The sequence below is a fragment of the Myxine glutinosa genome, chromosome 6 (genome assembly GCF_964187855.1).
Source record: "Myxine glutinosa chromosome 6, kmMyxGlut1.1, whole genome shotgun sequence".
Classification (NCBI taxonomy): Eukaryota; Metazoa; Chordata; class Myxini; order Myxiniformes; family Myxinidae; genus Myxine; species Myxine glutinosa.
The window spans coordinates 123,519,818-123,540,519 of NC_136266.1; the positions used below are offsets into that span (position 1 = coordinate 123,519,818).

Sequence of the window (20,702 nt, forward strand, 5' to 3'; positions counted from 1 at the left end):
ATTCTTTTTCAAAGTATCGTGGTCAATCACTTTTTCAAGCTTTGAATAAATTGCCAGGAGTAGAGGAGAAACTTTTGTTAGATTTACTTTAATGGATGTCTTTCCAGGTATAGTTAGAGCTCTTCCTTTAAATGAAATAGAGGGGCTCATGTTATTTTCCATAACTGGTTTTACCCAAAAATTTCCATATTTATCTTTGTTCAATTTAACATCTTTGACATATTTTTCTATATCTTCCACCGAAGTAGAGATTGATTGAAATTTGTCTTTTGTGCTTTGAAACATTGTATTTATTAATGAATAAACTTGCGTTTAGTTTAAGCAAAAATTTACCACATAAATATGATAAGTTCTGAAGGATATTTAGAATTTCCAGACTCTCCATATGATAAATTAGAGAATTGTCCGGCTTGTGATAGAATAGGGCTTAATAATGAGGGTTCATATAAACAATGTATTTTCTGTGATTTAATTTTAATTAATGATAATAAAAAATATAAAAAAATATATAACTCTTTTAAATTAGAACCAAAAATGAATTACTTTACAAGATTAATAAGAGAGATGAATGTTAAGTATTGTGATGATAATACTCCATTTCTTTCAAGGGAAGAGACTATTTGTATTGAGGAAATGTATAAGGGTTTAATGATATTTATTATTCAAAATAATTTTAATGGAAATGTTAATACAAGATACTATATAAATAAAATAATGAATTATTTTGAAATTAAACCCGAACTCAGGATAAAATATAGAGTTTCTAAAATAGCTCAAAAAAAGTTAGATGACTTGTTTTCCAAATATATAAATGAATGATTTTTTACCCGTTTGGGAAAATAAGATAAAATTTAATAACCATAAAAACATTCCAAATTCATTGAGATGTCTAATAGTTGGTTCAAGCGGATGTGGAAAAACCTGTTTACTTTTAAAGATGCTCCTTGGTCCTAATTTTTTAGATTATGATAATTTAATAATTTTTACAAAGTCTAGTTTTCAACCCGAGTATCAACTACTCTCACAGGGTTTTAATGCAGGTCTTAAAAAGGAAGACATTATCGGTTTATTTAAACTTCAAAACAAACTAAATGATTATAATATTGAAGATATAATACAATTATTTTGTGATACACAGAAATCAAAATCGAAACCAAAACCCATAACTTGTATTCTCAGTGATAATACGGATGATATACCTTCACCTCAAGATTTAGATAAATCAAAAAAGAACCTCATCATCTTTGATGATTGTGTTAATGAGAGAAACCAAACAGTAATGGACAGCTACTATACAAGAGGGAGACATTCTTCTTGTAATTGTATTTATCTTAGTCAGTCATATTTTCAACTCCCTCGACGCTCAATAAGAAACAATGCCAATACTTTTATTTTATTTAAGTTAAATTCAATAGATGTAAATAATTTTTGGAGAGATAATTGCTCTACGTTATGTAGTAAAAAAGAATTTGAAAATTATATGAAACACACGATTGGAAAATATAAATATATTGTTGTGAAACAAGATGAGATATTAAAGGATGTATTTTTATTTTAAACATAATTACATATATAAATGACAACAATTATTATTAACCTTGTGGGTAAATCTGCTTCTGGAAAGAACTTTCATAAATCTAAACTCTTGAATAGTAAAAATGAAAAGATTGTAAGTTTTTTTAAAAAACACCCTATGATTCGTTTTGTGAGTACTACAACCAGAGCAAAGCGACCAGGAGAAGTAGAAGGGAAAGATTATTACTACATTTCAATGGAGGAACATATGCGATTGAGGAACGAAGGTCAAATATTTGAGGAGGTCTCTCTTGGTTCTACAAAATATTCACATTGTAAGAGTGAGTTAAATAAAGTAAAATCTAATGGTCTTGGGATTTTAGAAACTAATCCTGAAGGAATGAGACAAATTATTAAACAATTGTGTGGTGATGGAGTTAAGATTTTATCATTCGGTTTTGATATCGATGAGGAGATTCAACGCAAACGTATGAAAAGCAGAGATACAAGTATTAGTGAAGAAGAAATAACAACTCGTATTAATACCAATAAAGAATTTGATGAAATATTTAAAGAAAAAGATTTATTTCAACACATTTACTATAATGATGAAGAAAAGGAAAATTTTCCCATTGACCTTTACAATTCATTAAATGATATTTTTCAATAAATAAATACAGAAAATGAATACCGAAGAAAGAGAAAGAAAGTTTAAGGAACATCAACAATTAGTTTCAAAAGTTGTTAAACAACAGGAAGAGATAAAGAAGAAACGGAGACAGAAACTAACTGGTGAAGAAGCCTTTGAAAGAAAACAAGAGAAATTCTTTAAACCACTTTTGAAAACTCAACAATCACCTACAGTTCCCACGGTAGAATTTACTCCGAAAAAATTTCAAATGCTCAAAGATTTTAGTCAGATAACAAAACAAGAACTTGGTGAATTAGAATATGATGACGAGGGATTATTTCGGAAACTTGAGCAGGTAAATCAACCCCCTAATTATGTTGTGGAAGCTCTTCAAAACAATGAATATTCGGCGGGTTCAAAAACCAGAGCAGGTCTCATTCCAACAGAAGAACCAGCAGTGTTTCATCTTGTGGAAGAAAAGGTATTGATATTTAATGATGAATTGATGTTCTTGAGTTCTACTCAACCAAATGTTAAATTAACTCCAAGATTAATGTTTCTTCTAACAAACCCCGGATTCAGCGGTTCAAAATATTTTGAGGAACCACTTGATATGGAAAGAGAGGAAGATAGGGTATATATTGAGTTGTTAAATGCACTTGATTATGGAGTTTCTGTTGCTGGTAAAAGTAAGAAGAATGAGAAGGAGAAACATATTATTGATGCTTTAAGTAAGCTTGGTTCGGGTGTTAGTTTTCTTCCAAATGACCCATCACAATTAGTTAATAGGCTATTATTGTTGTTAGGTAGTAAGAAGGCTGGAAACAACAATTGTTTTAATGAATCCTCAGCCATTTTAGATCAGTTGATGAATATGAAAATAATTAATAAATGTCAATACAAAGATATTTTATTAGATATTAAATAAGATGAGAAGCACAATTCTTAGTTTTAATTTCACAACGAGCGATTACACAGCTTCATTCCCTTACCCACTACAACTTGACCCCCTTACCTCATATGAGGCATCTTTATTGTCAATGGAAACTTATAATACCTTGTTTAATATCACAGAGAAAAACAACAAGTTTAGTTATAATCCAGGAAGTGGATATAAAACTATAACCGTTTCACCTGGAGCTTACGAGATTTCTCAAATATCTTCAGAAGTCTCTCGCCTTATGAAAGAAAAAGGTGATGAACCAAAAAATATTGTAATAGATATTCAAAAACACACTTCAAAATCAACTATTAAACTTAAAAATAATTATAAAGTTGATTTCACGATTGAAAATTCGTTTAGAGAGCTATTGGGTTTCTCTTCAAAAAAGATTGAAAATAACGGGACGTTTTACAGTGATAATGTTATCCAAATATCCTCCGGTATAAATTCAGTATTAATTCATTGTGATTTGATTGATGGTGCTTATAACGATGGAATAAGAACAAATACAATATTTTCATTCAGTGCATACTCAACCCCGATTGGTTATAAATTTAATATGGAACCAAAAAATCTTGTCTATTTACCTGTGTCAGGAAAAACCATATACAGAGTAAATTTTAGGATAACCGACCAAGATAATCGTATGATATCCTTTAATGATGAAATTATATCCATCAGAATTCACCTACGTGAAGTTTTTCAATAAATAAATAATGGTTATTGTAAGAAAACACGAGTTGGGAAAATATAAAATAATTACAGGGGAGGGCATGTTCCTTTCACCAGACTATACAAGGTATGTGGGTAAAGGATACTATAAACCTAAGAGACAACGGGGTGTGGGTCATCAATTTCGAAATAAAGGAGATGGGATAATTGATACTCTAATGGGTATTGGTTCAACCATTCTTAAACATAAAGACCTAATTGGTTCAACTGCTTCTCTCATGGGAAATGTAGCAGGTGTTGTAAAGAGTATAAAAGATGCTCAAAAGGAGTCCCATAAATTACAAGCAATCAAAGAAATTAAAAAAGGTAAAACTCAACTATCTTCACAAGAACGACAAAAAATCATTAAAATACTTGGGTCAGGGTTTCAACAATTTTAATACTATATAAATACAAGTATGGAAGCGATTGATAGTATCTATGATTTGGATGATACGATTATCATTTCAAACTCTACTAAAAAGGAAGACTATTTTAAGGTAAATGCTATTACAGGAACCGACTGGAATTCAAACGGAACAAAAAGTTTTGAAATAAATAATCAACAAACTTACTTGAATATAGCTGATAGTTTCTTGCTGTGTAAATTTAAATTCACTAAGGCTGCGAATAATACTAATGCTACACTCGTAAATGATTTCTTCTGGAAAATGTTTGACAGTGTTCGCCTGTATATTGGAACACAAGAGGTTGAAGCGGTTGATTATGTCTCTGCTACATCTGAAATGATGAAATTTACACTATATTCGTTTGGTGATAGAATGGGTAAGGGAGCTGTTGAAGGCTTTATTCCTGATATGTCAACGGGAACAAACACAGACCCTGGTTATAGTCAAAGGAAGTCAATGTATAATGATGACGCAAAAGCTGAGAATAGTTTTACCGTAGCAGTACCTCTTAAAGGTATATTTGGATTTTGTGATTATGATAAAGTTTTGTATGGTCTTAAAATTAGATTTCAACTACAAAGGAATGATAATGTAAATAGATTGCTTTTTGGGGCTGAAAATGCTTTTGGCGACAATAATAAATTTGTTATTAATGATTTGTGTTGGTATATCAATGAATATACTCCTAATCTTAAAACGGAGGAGATGTTAAATAGAAGACTTAACTCAAAGAAACCACTAAATGTATCATACCTTAAAAGAAGATGTCAACACGTTAAACTGGAACACACTACCTACACTTGGAATTTGGGTGTTCTTGAAGGAAAGCCACGATACCTATGGCTCATTTTTAAAAAACCAGATGGAGAGGAGGGTACTAATAAGAATAATGCGCTGAGTGATAATGCTAAGGTGAAACAACTTCGGGTTTCTCTTGATGGCACATTTTATCCGCGAGATAGATTGGAAATTGATTGGGAAAAAAATGATTATGCGGAAGCCTACAAGTCCTACCAAAAAGTGTGTGAAAGTAATGGTAATAATGATCCTATTTTGGATATGGTTGCATTTAAAGGTTTATATACAATCTACGCAATTGACCTGAGTTCTCAAAAGGAAACTATAAAGTCTAATCGAGTGGATACTTCTCTATACATTGAAAGAGGGGAGAGTGAAGAGGTTAATGCATATTGTTTGCTTTTGGAGGAAACAGAATTACAGATTAATACAGATAATGGTGTTATGATTAATATCACATAGGTTTTTTCTCATAAATAAATGGTTGGGGTATATGTTAATCAAATCAATCTTAATAAATTAACATCTTGTATTCAAAATCAAAAGCCTTGTATTATTAATGTTAATACAATTCAAAGAAAAGGAGCTGTAAGAATTGATGTTTTACTCACACACACACAAGTAAAAACACTAAATGATGTTGGATCACTTAAAATTAAAATGATGAAACCTATGTTAAAGTAATATTCAATAGATGAGTCAAGAGGAGGATTTCTCCCGTTTCTAATTCCTTTATTTGCTGGTTTAAGTGCGGCGGGAGCATTGACTGGTGGTATTTCAGCAGCGGTAAAAACTGCTAACGAAAGGAAGGCACAACTAAAAGCTCAAAAAGAATTGGAAAGACATAACAAGGAGTTGGAGAAACAAATTAGTGGAAGTGGTGTAATTGTAGATTTTGCTCAAAAACTTGAAAGTCTACCTGATAAAGCTAGATTGTTGGTTGGAGATAAGCTTTCCTCTATCGCTCAAGCGGGTGTTAAACTAACTAAACGGGGTAATGGATTGTATCTTTCTCATAAATAAATGGATAAATGGTTTAAACAATTTGGAAAGAATACAACGTCAAATATAGAACTAGCTAAGTATTGTAAAACACTAAAAATTGATAATGTGGTTATTTGTATGAGAGATGAATTAATACATATAAATAAGAATACAAAGAATATTATTATGAATTTAGACACACAGAATGGTTCTCATTGGGTTTGTATTCATAATAGTCAGGATAAATATTATTTTGATAGTTATGGTATGCCACCACCTGTTGAAGTAATACAATTCTTACAGAATGGTGTTTATCAAACATTCCAAGTTCAAGAAATTAATTCTAAATGTTGTGGCCAATTATGTTTATATGTATTATTTCAACTCAACAATAATGAAAATTTTTATGATATCATTTTTTATCTAATATAAATGACCTATGTTGGAAAAGATGGTTCTATCTTTGGAAAATCCTCTCAGGATATTGATTTATCAAATTATTATACAAAGGCACAGGCTGAACGACAAAAATATAGTGTAAGTAAAAATATTAATATGAAGAATACTTATAAATTAATCAATTATCCAAACCCTACAGATGCGAATGACTTGATTAGATTCAGTGATTTATCACAATATATATCTTTAAAGAAAACAGCACGTTTTGTGAAACAAGTAAAATTTACAACCACAACACCTGGTTATACTGACCATACACCTTTCCTCATTGAATTTAACTACCTGCTTACAATTAAATTTTATAAAGAAGGACATTTAGTTAATATGCGAATTAATAAATGGGGGTATGATATGCCTGATTTAGGGTATAATTGGTCTTTTTCAATAAACATAGAAGACCTACATGATTTAAATCAGTCTCGTAAAGAAGAATATTATCCACTTGGTGAAGATAAGGATTTATGTGGAAGTACAATTAGTAAACAACAAATACGTGATTTTAAGAAAATAAAAATATATGATAGTATAGCGATGGTTCGCATGACAAAGAAGGAAGGTAATGAGATAAGGATAGAAAGCCGAGGAATACAAACCGATTTGGTAGTGGGAAGATGGGGTGGTATTACCTGTCATAATATTAATCTCACATATATTTCTGATACATAAATGGCAGGAAGAAGACTACAAGAGAATTATAATTTTTGTATTCAAGGATACCTACAAGAAAAGGGTGCTCGGTATTACATACCTTATGATTTGGAGCATATACATGGGAATTTTGTCATAAAAAACTGGCCTTATACTGATATTGTTAAACCCACAAATAGAGACTTGTTTAAAATATTAAATAAAAATGAACTTCTCAAAGTTATGAAATATAAAACTCTTTTAGAAATCGTCAACAAATCTTATTGGTATCCTATTATGAGAAAAATAATTATAGATACAAGAATATCTCAAAATCCAGATGAGTATATGTATAATATTCTTTGGGGTTTAAACTCAAGGGTAGCAAGGGATGAGGAAGGAGTTGAAGAAGAGAAGGAGAAAAGAGAGAAAAGAGAGAAGGAGGAGAGGGAACAAAGAGAGAGGGGGGAGAGGGAGATGGAAATCAGAGCGATTCAAAAAAGAGTGGATGTATTACAGCAAGAAGATAAATCTCAACTCACCGAAGAGGAAAATAAAGAAAGAATGAATGCTGTGAAAATATTGATATCAAAAATTGCTAAGATAAATGAGGAAGGAGTTAAAGAAGAGAAGGAGGAAAGAGAGAAAAAGGAGAAGGAGGAAAGGGAGAAAAAGGAGGAGGAGAGGGAGGAAAGGGAGAAAAGAGAGAAAAAGGAGAAGGAGGAAAGGGAGAAAAAGGAGGAGGAGAGGGAGGAAAGGGAGAAAAGAGAGAAGGAGGAAAGGGAGAAAAGAGAGAAGGAGGAGAGGGAGCAAAGAGAGAGGGAGGAAAAATATAAAAAGATGGAAATCAGTGAGATTAATAAAAGATTGAAGGTATTACAGCAAATAAATCAAACTCAACGCACTGAGGAGGAAAATAAAGAAATGAGAAGTCTAATGAAAATATTATTTTCAAGAATAACGACGTCAATGTCTTCAGTTTCAGGGAGGAGATTTAAATGAGAAAGTGGGGATAAAGAAGAAGAAGAAGGAAAAGATTATGTGGTTGATGATGTCGGTGTAATTGACTTTAGTTAGTTTTATTTGTAAATAAATGGAGGAGAGAGTGAAGGCATTCCTTAGGATTCTTTATGATTTAAAAATCAAGATTGAAATGTATATGTTGAAAACCAAAAAGGTTTTGATACTCTGTCGGAATTTTTCTGATAAATAAATATGAGTTATTGTCTCAAATGTAAAAAGAAAACTAAATCTAAAAATATCTCTTATGTTAAAGCTAAAAATAATAGAGTTTGTCAAAAAGGAATATGTCAAGTGTGTGGCTCTAAAAAGTGCCAATTCATCTCTCCTAAAAGAGGAGGAGACATACAAAAGTTTCTGTCAGGAAGTAAATTTACAACAACTGGAATTCCAGGGGAATTACACCTTCCAGGGTATTCTTTCTGTGGTCCAGGAACAAACTTGGATAAAAGATTAGATGAGGCTAACAATCCTAAACCTTGGTCTAAACCTACAAATAGGGTTGATGAAGTGTGTATGAAGCATGATATTGCTTATGGGGATACCACTACGTTGACTGAAAAACATAAAGCCGACAGCGAAATGTTGTATAATTTGTCTTTGATACAAAATCCAACGTTGAGAGAGAAAGTTGATAGGTTTATTGTGAGAAATTTGATAAATGCTAAATTGAAACTTGGTCTTGGTTATTCCTCAAAAAACTATTAGGCTCTAATGATGTCATCAAGACTGAGGAGCTTTTGGCTGAAGAATTACACAAACCTATAATCACAAAGTTTAAAAGAAGGAAGGTTTATTCTAAATACACCGACCACATATGGTCCGCTGATTTAATTGAATTGAATAATGACAGGGGATACAGGTATGCTTTAACCGTTATTGATTTGAGGAGTAGATTTGCCTGGGTTGTCCCTTTAAAAAATAAAAGGGGTGATACTTTAATGTTAGCCTTTAAGCGAATATTTGATCGGGATAAAAGGAAACCAAAGAAGTTATGGACTGATGAGGGAACAGAGTTCTATAACAAAATATTCATGAAATTTCTTAAGGGGAAGGGTATTAAATTATACAGCACCTTTAATGAAGAAAAGGCAGTTGTTATTGAGCGTTTTAATCGTACTTTAAAAGAGAAATTATATAAAAAATTCACACAACTCAGTTCTCAAAAATGGGTGTATTTAATTCAGGATATTGTAGATAATTACAATAATACAGTTCATTCATCAACAAAATCAAAACCATCAGAAACATTTACAAAATTAGAATATGAAAAGGAGATTAATTTGAGAAAGCCCAAGTTTAAAGTTGGTGATATTGTAAGAATATACAAATGGAAAAGCCATTTTGAGAAAGGTTATACAAAGAGATGGACTAATGAATTATTTAAAATCGTTGATGTAATGGATACAGTCCCTTGGACCTACAAATTATATGATTTAAATGGAGAAGAAATCTTGGGTTCATTTTACTCACAAGAATTACAAAAAACACAAGTAAGCAGATAATACCCTTGAAAATAATAAATAAATAAATAAAATGTAATGGGGATACGTTTTTAAATCTGTGAACCCCAAACACAGAATCCCACAACTTTTTAGTTGGGGCTTAACTTTTGTGTGTGTATAATGGGGATACGTTTTTAAATCTGTGAACCCCAAACACAGAATCCCACAACTTTTCAGTTGGGGCTTGACTTTTGTGTGTGTATAATGGGGATACGTTTTTAAATCTGTGAACCCCAAACACAGAATCCCACAACTTTTCAGTTGGGGCTTAACTTTTGAGTGTGTATAATGGGGATACGTTTTTAAATCTGTGAACCCCAAACACAGAATCCCACAACTTTTCAGTTGGGGCTTAACTTTTGTGTGTGTATAATGGGGATACGTTTTTAAATCTGTGAACCCCAAACACAGAATCCCTCAACTTTCCAGTTGGGACTTAACTTTTGTGTATGTGTGAGTGAGTCATAATAATATACAAACCCTAACCCAACCCCATCCCTAACCCAAACCCATCCCTAACCCAAACCCATCCCTAACCCAAACCCATCCCTAACCCAACCCCATCCCTAACCCAACCCATTCCTAACCCAACCCCATCCCTAACCCAACCCAATCCCTAACCCAACCCCATCCCTAACCCAACCCCATCCCTAACCCAACCCCATCCCTAACCCAACCCCATCCCTAACCCTCACATTCAAAATCCCAACCCTAACCCAACCCCATCCCTAACCCAACCCCAACCCATCCCTAACCCTCACATTCAAAATCCCAACCCTAACCCAATCCCATCCCTAACCCAACCCCAACCCTCACATTCAAAATCCCAACCCTAGCCCAACCCCATCCCTAACCCAACCCCATCCCTAACCCTCACATTCAAAATCCCACCCAAACCCTAACATAATCTTTTTTTTCTTCTTTTTAAAAAATATGTATTTCATTTTTTTTTTTTCCTCTTCTTCCAATTCTGTCTTTCAAGGCTTTCAAGTTTGAAGAAGTAGAAATGGGAAGAAAGAATTTTCCAGCATTTTCTTCCTCGAACTTTCTTGATATTGCTTAAATCAAGCGTCATTAAACAAAGAACATTGTTCATTGCTTTAGAATCCAAAGAGTCTCCAAGATGGACCCCACAGGTAGAGTCTCCAAAATAAAACCAACTTTCCAAGTTCCCAAGGTATAACCACATTCCTGTTGAGCCTCCAAGATAGGTATCACATTCCGAGTCATCAAAAACAAAACCCCCATTCCGAGTCTCCAAAAATATAACCATCTTTCCAAGTCCCCAAGGTAGAACCACAATTTTCAGAAATATTTGGGGTTTCCGTGATAAGTCTCACATAGTATAACTGCGGACCATCAGGGAAAACTTCCCTTTCCCAATTTTTTAGGGTTTCTATGATGTGTCTCACATAGTATAACTGCGGACCATCAGGGAGAACTCTCCTTGCCCAATTTTTTAGGGTTTCTATGATGTGTCTCACATAGTATAACTGCGGACCATCAGGGAGAATTCCCGTTTCCCAATTTTTTAGGGTTTCTATGATGTGTCTCACATAGTATAACTGCGGACCATCAGGGAGAACTTTCCTTGCCCAATTTTTTAGGGTTTCTATGATGTGTCTCACATAGTATAACTGCGGACCATCAGGGAGAATTCCCATTTCACAATTTTTTAGGGTTTCTATGATGTGTCTCACATAGTATAACTGCGGACCATCAGGGAGAACTCCCCTTTCCCAATTTTCAGAAATTTGTGGGTCTCCAATGTATGACTTGTATTCTGGCTCATCAAGGTAGAACTTGTTCAGTGGGTTTTGTTTTGATAACTCACAACAAGTATCATCATGGTAAAACTCTTTTTCAGGATTTTGTGGATCTCCAAGGTATAACTCTTTGGCTGGGTCATCAAGGTAGAACTCGTTCTGGGGGTCTTGGTTGTTCAAAATGTCTTCAAACAAAAAAATAACTTCATCCCAAGTTGTGTTAAAAGCAGAATTTTCATTTCGTATCTCAGATACAATTTCCTGTGAAAGAAAATAACAATGTATTAATTTAATACAATATTTTTATTTGTATAAATCAAGCTCTATGAATATTAAAATAAACTTTGTTAACTCTTACATGAGTCTCATCTAAAAAAAAAAAAAAAAAAAAAAAAATTAAATAAATAAATAAATAAATAAACAAACTTACCTCCATTGATAAGAGGTTCGAGTCCAGTTCATCAATCTGAAGGTTGAGTTCTACACAGGTAGTAGGACTCCAAGGAATAGCAAAGTTATCCCATTCCATTTCGGCATAGGAGTCCATTCTCAAGTGAAGCAGAAAGCGTGTTTGAAAAAGCCTGTGTGGTCGGTGCCTTTTATAAGAAGGGCTGGGTGTGTGTCATTTCCTGTGGAAATTCCCTGGGCGTGTCTTAACTGGAAATGATGTGATGGAAATTCCCTGAAAATGATGTAATGTATTACCTGGAAATGATACAATGCTGAAGAGTTTATAAAGTGGGTGGGACTTAGCAAAAGTGGGCGGAGCGTAGCAAAAGTGGGCGGGACATAGCAAAAAGTGGGCGTGGCCTAACAAAAAGTGGGCGGGGCTTAGTAAAAGGTGGGCGTGGCTTACCAAAAGTGGGCGGGGTTTACCAAAAAGTGGACGGAGCTTAACAAAAGGTGGGCAGAGCCTACCAAAAAGTGTGTGGCACTGGAGGCGCTCAAACAAGAACATTGAGGGAGGTTTACCATTTTATCTTAGCTCAGTTAAAATATCTTAATAAAGAACCAAACTCAAACATATTTTTTGTTAATGTATTAGACGGTGAGGAGAGTTGTAGGAGAATTAAATTATTTCCCACGCATAAACAAATATTTGTAGGGTCGTTGTTTGAGTGGGTTATATTCACCAGATGATATTAAGAGTAAAAGGTTAAAAGGTTCATAAGGTCAGAAGGATCACAGGTGTTTAAGTGGTCTAATGAATAAGGATAACATGTCAAAAGGTTAGAAGGTTCGTAAAGAACAGGGTGAGAGAAATATAGGTGTTTAGGGGCAATGAGGGAGGGAAAGAATTAATATGGAAGTGAATGGGTCAAAGATTAATCTGCCAGATGATATGTAGAAGAAGGATGATAGGTCTATAAGAGAAAACAAATATTTGTAGTGTTTGAGTGGTCTAATGAACAACATTAAGGATAGGTACTACAGACAAAAGGTTTATAAAGATGAGGGTGGGAGAAATAGAGGTGTTTATGATTTTTGAAAAAGATAAGGGGGTAAATGACATTAGATAGGGATTTCCCATGTTAAACGGAGGTGTCCCAGAAGCAACATTATTACACTACTTCTGTGTTTCATTATCAAATATTTTGTAAAAATTTCAAAAACAAATTTCCACTTTGACTTCATGGGGTATTATGTGTAGATCAGTGACAAAGATCTGAATTTAAACCATTTTAAATTCAGACTATAACACAACAAAATGTGAAAAAAGTGAATTGATGTGAATGCTTTCTGAAGGCACGACCGAGCCCAGACCTGGCTTATGAACTGCAGCCCTCCTGACAGAGCCAGTACCATCTTGATGAGTTTGGGACGCTCTTGTCATGAATCAGTAGTGCTGCCGGGGCAGACTGCTGGACCTACTACCCCAGCCTGTTATCATAATCCTACACTACCCAAGCCTGTTATCATAATGCTATGAGCACGCACACACACACACACACACACACACACACACACACACAAACACAGCTCTTTCTTCACTACTTTCCCTTCTCCCCTCCTCCACTCCACTCCCTCGCTATTCCCCCCCCCCCCCCCCAACCCTCACACTCCCCTTCCTTTTTTCCACATTCTCCTTAATAGATTAAAGTCGTGCCTATTCAGCTTACAACATGTAAATGCTTTTCACAAAATTCACTTGGTTTCGTTCACAAGAATCACTCAGTTCAAAAGCCAATCAGTTAAATTCTCAGCAAACTCATGCAAATATGCTCCTCAACTCTGAAGCTCGGTCCTCCCGCTAGTTGGTTGGGGGCCCCGCGGTGAAAAAAGGGATCAGCTCTGATACGTGCCGACAATATAATACAACATGTGGAGAAATGAGGGATTGGGACAATATAATACAACATGTGTAGAAATAAGGGATTGGGACAATATAATACAACATGTGGAGAAACAAGGGATTGGCTCTGGTACATGCCAAAGGCATGAGGACCATGTGGAGAAACTCCGACTTCGTTCCTCAAGCAAATTTACCAACACAATCCTCTTTTCCCGGCTCCGCAAATCCCATGGTGAATACATTATCAGCCTTAAACCAGGTAGACAGTTGATAGCATTGTACCCGGGTGTGCGATTCGGCTGAGCTGTGGATCAAAGCCGACAGCACGGACACGGTCTGTCTTGGCCATGAAGAAGTTGACTACAACATCGGTGATAACGCAGCCAGGGAATCCTTGAAGATCATGGTAGTAACCTTCAAGTTGTTTCACACAGAAGCCATCTTCTATTTCTGGTGATACTTTCAATTTGTTTCGGAAGGTTTGGCCTTTAACTGATCCGCCAACCTGCAGATACCACAGATCAATACAAGTTAGTCCAAACATAACATTGGAATATTTCATCAATGTGTTTATCCAGATGCCACAGTGTATTGGCATAGGTCTTGGCTATAAGTTATGTCCTAGTTAGATGCAACAGATGCCAAAACATCCTGTTGTAGGAATCCCACAGCAGCATCTAAGGAGGTTCATAATGGGGTAGTTGTTCATGGTAGCATGCTTTGAGCTGTTACAGTGTAACTATAGAACCCATTACCTTAGGAAGAACAAGTTCACAAGGTCTTATCAATCAACAGACGTAATGTTCATCCAAGTCGGTCTGAAGCCCTGACAGACTAAATGTGGCGTCCAAAAAAGTTTTTTCGAATATTTTATAGTTACTGGATGTATTAATCAACGTAAATGCCCAAAACCCAAAATGGTGGCAATCAATACCTTTTCATGTGTAGGGTGCAGGAGCCCTGCTCGTGTTGTATTTTTTTCAACTTTATTCGGCTCATTTTTAGCTCACCTGGGACATAGTTCCGGGAAGCCTATGAGATAGCGCGTCGTCTGAAAACATTTGACAATTCTCTGAAACTGCTGATTGGATTGTGAAAAACTTGGCTAAAATGATATTTCCTATGTTGCAACTCTAGTTTGTTCGCGGCATTAAAGAAATCAAGATCAGGGATCAAAGGGGATCTGAAGCTGGTCAACGTGGGCACAGGTTTGAACCTCCAAAATAGGTGTTTGCTTTCTCTCAAACAACACATGCAATTCCGATAAAATGTGACCACAACCTTCAGCACCCGTAATGTACCAAAGTTTGTTCAGTGCAATAGAAAAATCGGGGTCTAAGGAGGTTTTCGGGGGGTAGATGTGTGAGGTTGCCCCCAAAATAGTTTTTTTTTGGATAAAGTCTTATAATTACGTTAATATTGTCACGTGACTACCCTGTGTGAACACAAATGACCAAAACGAGCTGAATACTCCGAGGCATTCAGTCAAACATATAGCGGATAATACGCGTTGGGGGCAAGTGGTGGGTGGAGAAATCGGAGCCTTACCTTCACGGATCCCCCAATGTCCTCGACCCTGTAATAAATAACTCGAACAAAACGGAATTTAAATATACAAAAATAAACAGGTTTAACGAAAAGAAATGCCAGCAAACAAAGAAAATGTGCGATGAACTAACTTCCTAAATTGACTGACCCTCCATGCAGACTCGTATACAGACAAAGGATAAAATAACGTTAAATAAAATAAATGTGTGTGGTTGGAACTTCGATTTCTTTGCTCGGCTTGAACCCCTGTCAGAGTCGTCCAGGCCCTGTGTCCCTACACAGGAAAGGCACGCCGGTTGGTGCCAACTCGTGGCTGAAACAGTTGGTCTCTGCCAGACCCTGCTTTCCTAGTTGCGTGTCGTTCTTCCGACCGTCCAACCTCCCAATGTTCCTGCACCGGAGTGCTTGAAACTCCGGCCGTTCGATGTTGCAGAGGGAATGAAATATCCCGCTGGTGCCGACGCACTAAACCAGGAACGAATCCAAGAACGAATCCACGAACGATTGGTTTCCCCAGGAGCCAGTGAATGAATCACGACCAACAGAGAATCAGTCCACGGCACAGCCGAAAGACAATGAACCAAGCCCAGCGAGCGATGCCAAGATGAGGAGATGGCCGGTCAATCCACCATCCAGGCAGGAGAGAGAAAAAATCACAATCCACCCCAGGCAGGAGAGAAACGTACACAATCAAGGAACCGATAAAGAGATGTTTGGAACACCAGTCTTTTATAATCCATCCCCTGACATCATCCTCATCCTAATACAACCAGTCCATGCCAACTCGCCTGCTCCAGAACGTTCTCACTGATGTCATCCTTCCACCAATCCCCTCGCGCCTCGCGCTCCCTCAAACCAATCACTGCGCTTCGGGGCGTGGCCCCCACAGACCTGCCTGCTTCGATGTTGCCATCCAAGTTGGTGTTATCAGCCACAGAGCTCAATGTCCTGCTTCCGGAAAGTTTATTTAATGAGTGTCATTAAATGCACGATTCTAGCTCTATGTGTGGTGTATTGTCAAAATGGACAAGGGAATAAATTACAGAGGCAACCACTCAAAGGGGATTTATTAACATAATCCCTAAACTACAGACTTGGCATTTAATATGGAATATTTTTTTGTGGGGGTGAACATACTTTTCAAGTTGACTTAGAACCAAAAGTTCATTGGAATTATGTTGAAATTATTCTAGATTCTAGTTATCCTTTAAAAGAAACAAAAACCACATTTGACATTTCGAAGCAAATAAATTGATCCTTGAAAGTGATGTAAACTGATATTGAACTCAATTCACGGACAGTACTGTGTTTAACTTCTGTACGTTTTCCAGAAGTATTTCTTTATTTTGCACATTAGCCAAATTATTTTTTAACAAAAACAAAAGTTAAATTACAACTGGGATTACGGACAGTAAAATTACAGTTCAGTTCATTGTGTAACCCCCATGAGCATTCAGGAGAGCACGTACACGTTGAGGCATGCTGTTCACGAGATTTGCCAAGGTTTGGACAGGAATCGCTTGCCATGCAGTGAAAATAGCCTGCTGCAATTCACGCACAGAGGTAGGCTGCTGGTCCAAGTTGTCGATTTGACGCGTTAATTCTGCCCACAAGTTCTCTATCGGATTCATATCCAGGGACATGGCAGGCCACTCCATATGCTCTACACCACAGTCAGCAAGAAAGTGTTGGATCATGCGAGCACGATGAGGCCATGCATTGTCATCTTGGAAGACAAAGTTTCCTCGAAAGGCTACACGAGCAAATGGAAGCAATGTTTCTTCCAGAATGGCCCTGTATATGCCATACTGGTTCAGGTTTCCATTCAGAACAACCAGGTCAGTTTTGCCCCCTGCATGAAAAGCAGCCCAAACAGTCACCCCACCACCTCCAGCTTGGACTCTTGGCACTATACAATCTTCGTTGTAGGCTTCATGCACTTGTCTGCGCACTCGGACATGGCCATCTTGACGATAGACCAGAAATCAAGACTCGTCACTGCAGATCACGTGATTCCAGTGTCCTGGCTGCCATTGACGGTGCTTTCTGGCCCACCGCAATCGGCGCTGGCGGTGTCGTCTTGTCAGGCGTGGCTTTCTCAGGGGACGCCTGGCACGATAGCCTGCTTGAACCAGTGGTTGGTTGACTAGCCTTCTGGATACAGGCACATTTGTCAGTTGCTGCCACTCAGCCCTAAGCCGATTAGCTGACTTGGTACGGCCATTGCGGACTAACCGGTGCAGCTGGCGATCTTCCCTCCTTTTGGTTCTGCGGGGATGTCCTGGCCTCGATATTGGAGGAGGGACACCCCTCTGAGCATTTCGTTTCGGGATCTTTGACACCTGACCTTGAGTGATGCCATACTGCCGAGCAATAGCACACTGTTTCATGCCGGAATTTCGTAAAGCCACCAGTCCATGACAAACAGCATTGTCGAGTTGACGGACCATCTCCAGAGGAAGCGGCAATAACTTTTGTAGACGTGCAGCAGTTGTTTTCCACTAATACAGAATGCAACAACCCTTATATACCCGATTGTGAAGCCAATCGTCAAATGTACCTGTCCGTACATTTTGTCACGCCACCTGTGATATAATCCTGTTATTGACTTCTTGCTGCGACAGACAATCAGTGACATGGTTCTTTTAACAAAGAAATCAGCGAAGCGTAAAAGAAACTCACCAGATTGATATTCTGAGTTCAGAAAGGAAACCCAAGTCAAGAAAAAAAATAATTTCATATTAAATGCCAAGTCTGTAATTAACATGACCCCACCCCTCGTGATGGGATCGAAGATACACCTTACACGACATCGGGGCTAAACAAGTACTTATTACATGGCGGTTATTATTCTTCATCACGACATATAGTGCATGCTAATTTATGCAAATCTACCTGGTTATAAGTTATCACTACCCCCTCGAAACATAACAATATGATTATATATGCAGCCCTGTCTCATAGAAACCATTGGAATTGGTTTAAGGAGCATGATACTTTAAAAAATACCTTAAGTCTGTGTAGCATACTGCTTTGTTATACCAGGTGAGCGACCAGGGGTATTGCCCCTATTTATTTTTTTCATATGGTGCCACTGGTGGGCCGTACTTAGCTGGGGGTGCTGTGTTTGAATGTTTTGTATGATGTCACTTTGTGTTGATATGTGTTGAGAATTTCCATGTTAGGCCGAGAAAAATATATTTCCGGTCTCTGGTCAGCGCGCGCATCGATTTTGACCCTGCGCGTCAACTTTTTTTTTTTTTTTTAATTTCCAACGGCACCAACAACAGCGAGCACCTATTGTTACCGGGCCGGCGCGCTATCTCGGGAAATACGGGTCTGTGAGGGTCGACGTTCGCCATTGGTATTGACGTTCGCGCACGGTTCTCCCCAACAAAATTACGTTTAATTTGTCCAAATCCAACCAGCCGTTCCAAAGATATGAGTAGTTTTGTGTGCCGTGCCGTCATGAATCCAATCGGCTGGATATTGTCATTTATTGAAACGAAGACGTTCTTTGTCGGGTTCGTGTGAAGCAACCAGAAGGCCTAGAGAGCTGCGGGTGGTCTAGTTAGTTAGGCCTGGATCCTACCTCGTTTGTCATGACGTTGTAAGTGTCTGTGATAATCTGGTGGACTGGGAGAAGAGATCGTGGGAGACCATCGGCATGGATTCAAGCGCCTCCACGTTCGCCGTTTAGCCCAGCTGCACATGCGCGATTTGAATAACACCATACAGCCCATCTGCGCATGAACGGCTTTGATACACATGCAGTGGCAGTGTCATCCCGTACACTAAGATTGGTCCAGGGGTGTCGTCATTTGCGCATGCGCGGTTTTTCCAGCATTCAAATGCTTCAGCAATCGCCTGATAGACCACTTGCGCATGCGCAGTGTTGACGCGATCGACGCATTGGAATGTTTGACAGAACGGCGAGGTGATCTCGAGAACGAAATGGCAGTTTATAATACAGTCACGTGAAAAAGTAAGTACACCCCATGTAAAGTTTTGACTTTTTCAACATATTTCAACATACAGCTATTTGATCTTCATTTCAACAATATTGATAGATAAAGGCGATATAATATAACAAATATCAGGAAACATTTACATTTTGTAGTCCATTGTATAATTTAAATAAACATAAATGCAAATTTCACATGTGGAAAAAGTAAGTACACCCCTACATTTATCACTACTTCAAATACCTAAAATTAGAATCAGGTGCATCAGCTCAGGTGCAAATGATTAGAACATCGTGAGAGAGGATCTTGGAGGAACCTGTGTTATTTAAACCTCAAACATTTAGTTTGGTTTGCTCTTTGTTGTTGAAGTGTGTGGCGTCACCATGCCTAGATCAAAAGAGCTCTCTGAGGCCTTCAGAAAGAAGGTTTTAGATGCCTACGAGTCTGGGAAGGGATTTAAAAAGATCTCCAAACAATGTGAAATCAATCATTCGACTGTCCAGAAGATCATCTACAAGTGGAGAAGATTCCAAACAACTGCCAAATTGTTCAGGCCAGGCCACCCCAGCAAGTTCAGCCCGAGAGCAGACCGCAAGATGCTGAAAGAAGTCTCTAAGAACCCCAGAATGTCATCACGGGACTTACAGGTAGCTCTTTCCACTGTTGATGTCAAAGTGCACGAGTCTACCATTAGAAAGAGGCTGCACAAATTTGATCTACATGGGAGGTGTGCCAGGAGGAAACCTTTGCTGTACAGAAAGTACATCAGGGCAAGATTAAAGTTTGCCAAAGAACACCTCGGCAAAGACCAGCACTTCTGGAACAATGTGCTCTGGACAGATTAGTCAAAGGTAGAGCTATTTGGCCACAGTACCAGAAGGCATGTTTGGTGAAAACCAGACAGCATTTGACCACAAGAACCTGATACCAACTGTAAAGCATGGTGGTGGAAATATTATGGTTTGGGGCAGCTTTGCTGCATCAGGGCCTGGTCAGCTCACCATCATAGAATCCACTATGAATTCTTCATTGTACCGGAGGGTGCTTGAGGATAATGTGAAGCCATCTGTCGGAAAGTTGAAGCTCAACCGAAGGTGGACCTTGCAACATGACAATGACCCTAAACATACCAGTAAATCCACCAAGGAATGGCTGAAAAGAAAGAAATGGAGGGTTCTGGAATGGCCAAGTCAAAGCCCGGATCTAAATCCCATCGAGATATTGTGGGGGGATTTGAAACGAGCTGTGCATGCAAGAAACCCCTCAAACATCGCACAGCTGAAAGAATTCTGCATCGAGGAGTGGGCAAAAATTTCTCCCAGTCGATGTCAGAGACTGGTAGACAGTTATAAGAAACGCCTACTAGAGGTTGTTTCTGCCAAAGGGGGCAATACCACCTATTGGAGCCAAGGGTGTACTTACTTTTTCCACATGCGAAATTTGCATTTATGTTTATTTAAATTATACAATGGACTACAAAATGTAAATGTTTCATGATATTTGTTATATTATATCACCTTTATCTGT

At 37.5% G+C, this 20,702-nt stretch overlaps 1 protein-coding gene across 2 annotated transcripts in view; it reads right to left on the reverse strand.

Moving 5' to 3' along the window:
* LOC144892655 (beta-1,4 N-acetylgalactosaminyltransferase 1-like) overlaps positions 1–20,702 on the reverse strand; it is a 153,853-nt gene that overhangs the window by 9,874 nt on the left and 123,277 nt on the right. For both annotated transcript variants that reach the window (XM_078780461.1, XM_078780460.1), the window contains exon 6: positions 13,945–14,167. In XM_078780461.1, the coding sequence (XP_078636587.1) occupies positions 13,945–14,167 (223 nt within the window). The remainder of the gene's footprint in view (positions 1–13,944; positions 14,168–20,702) is intronic.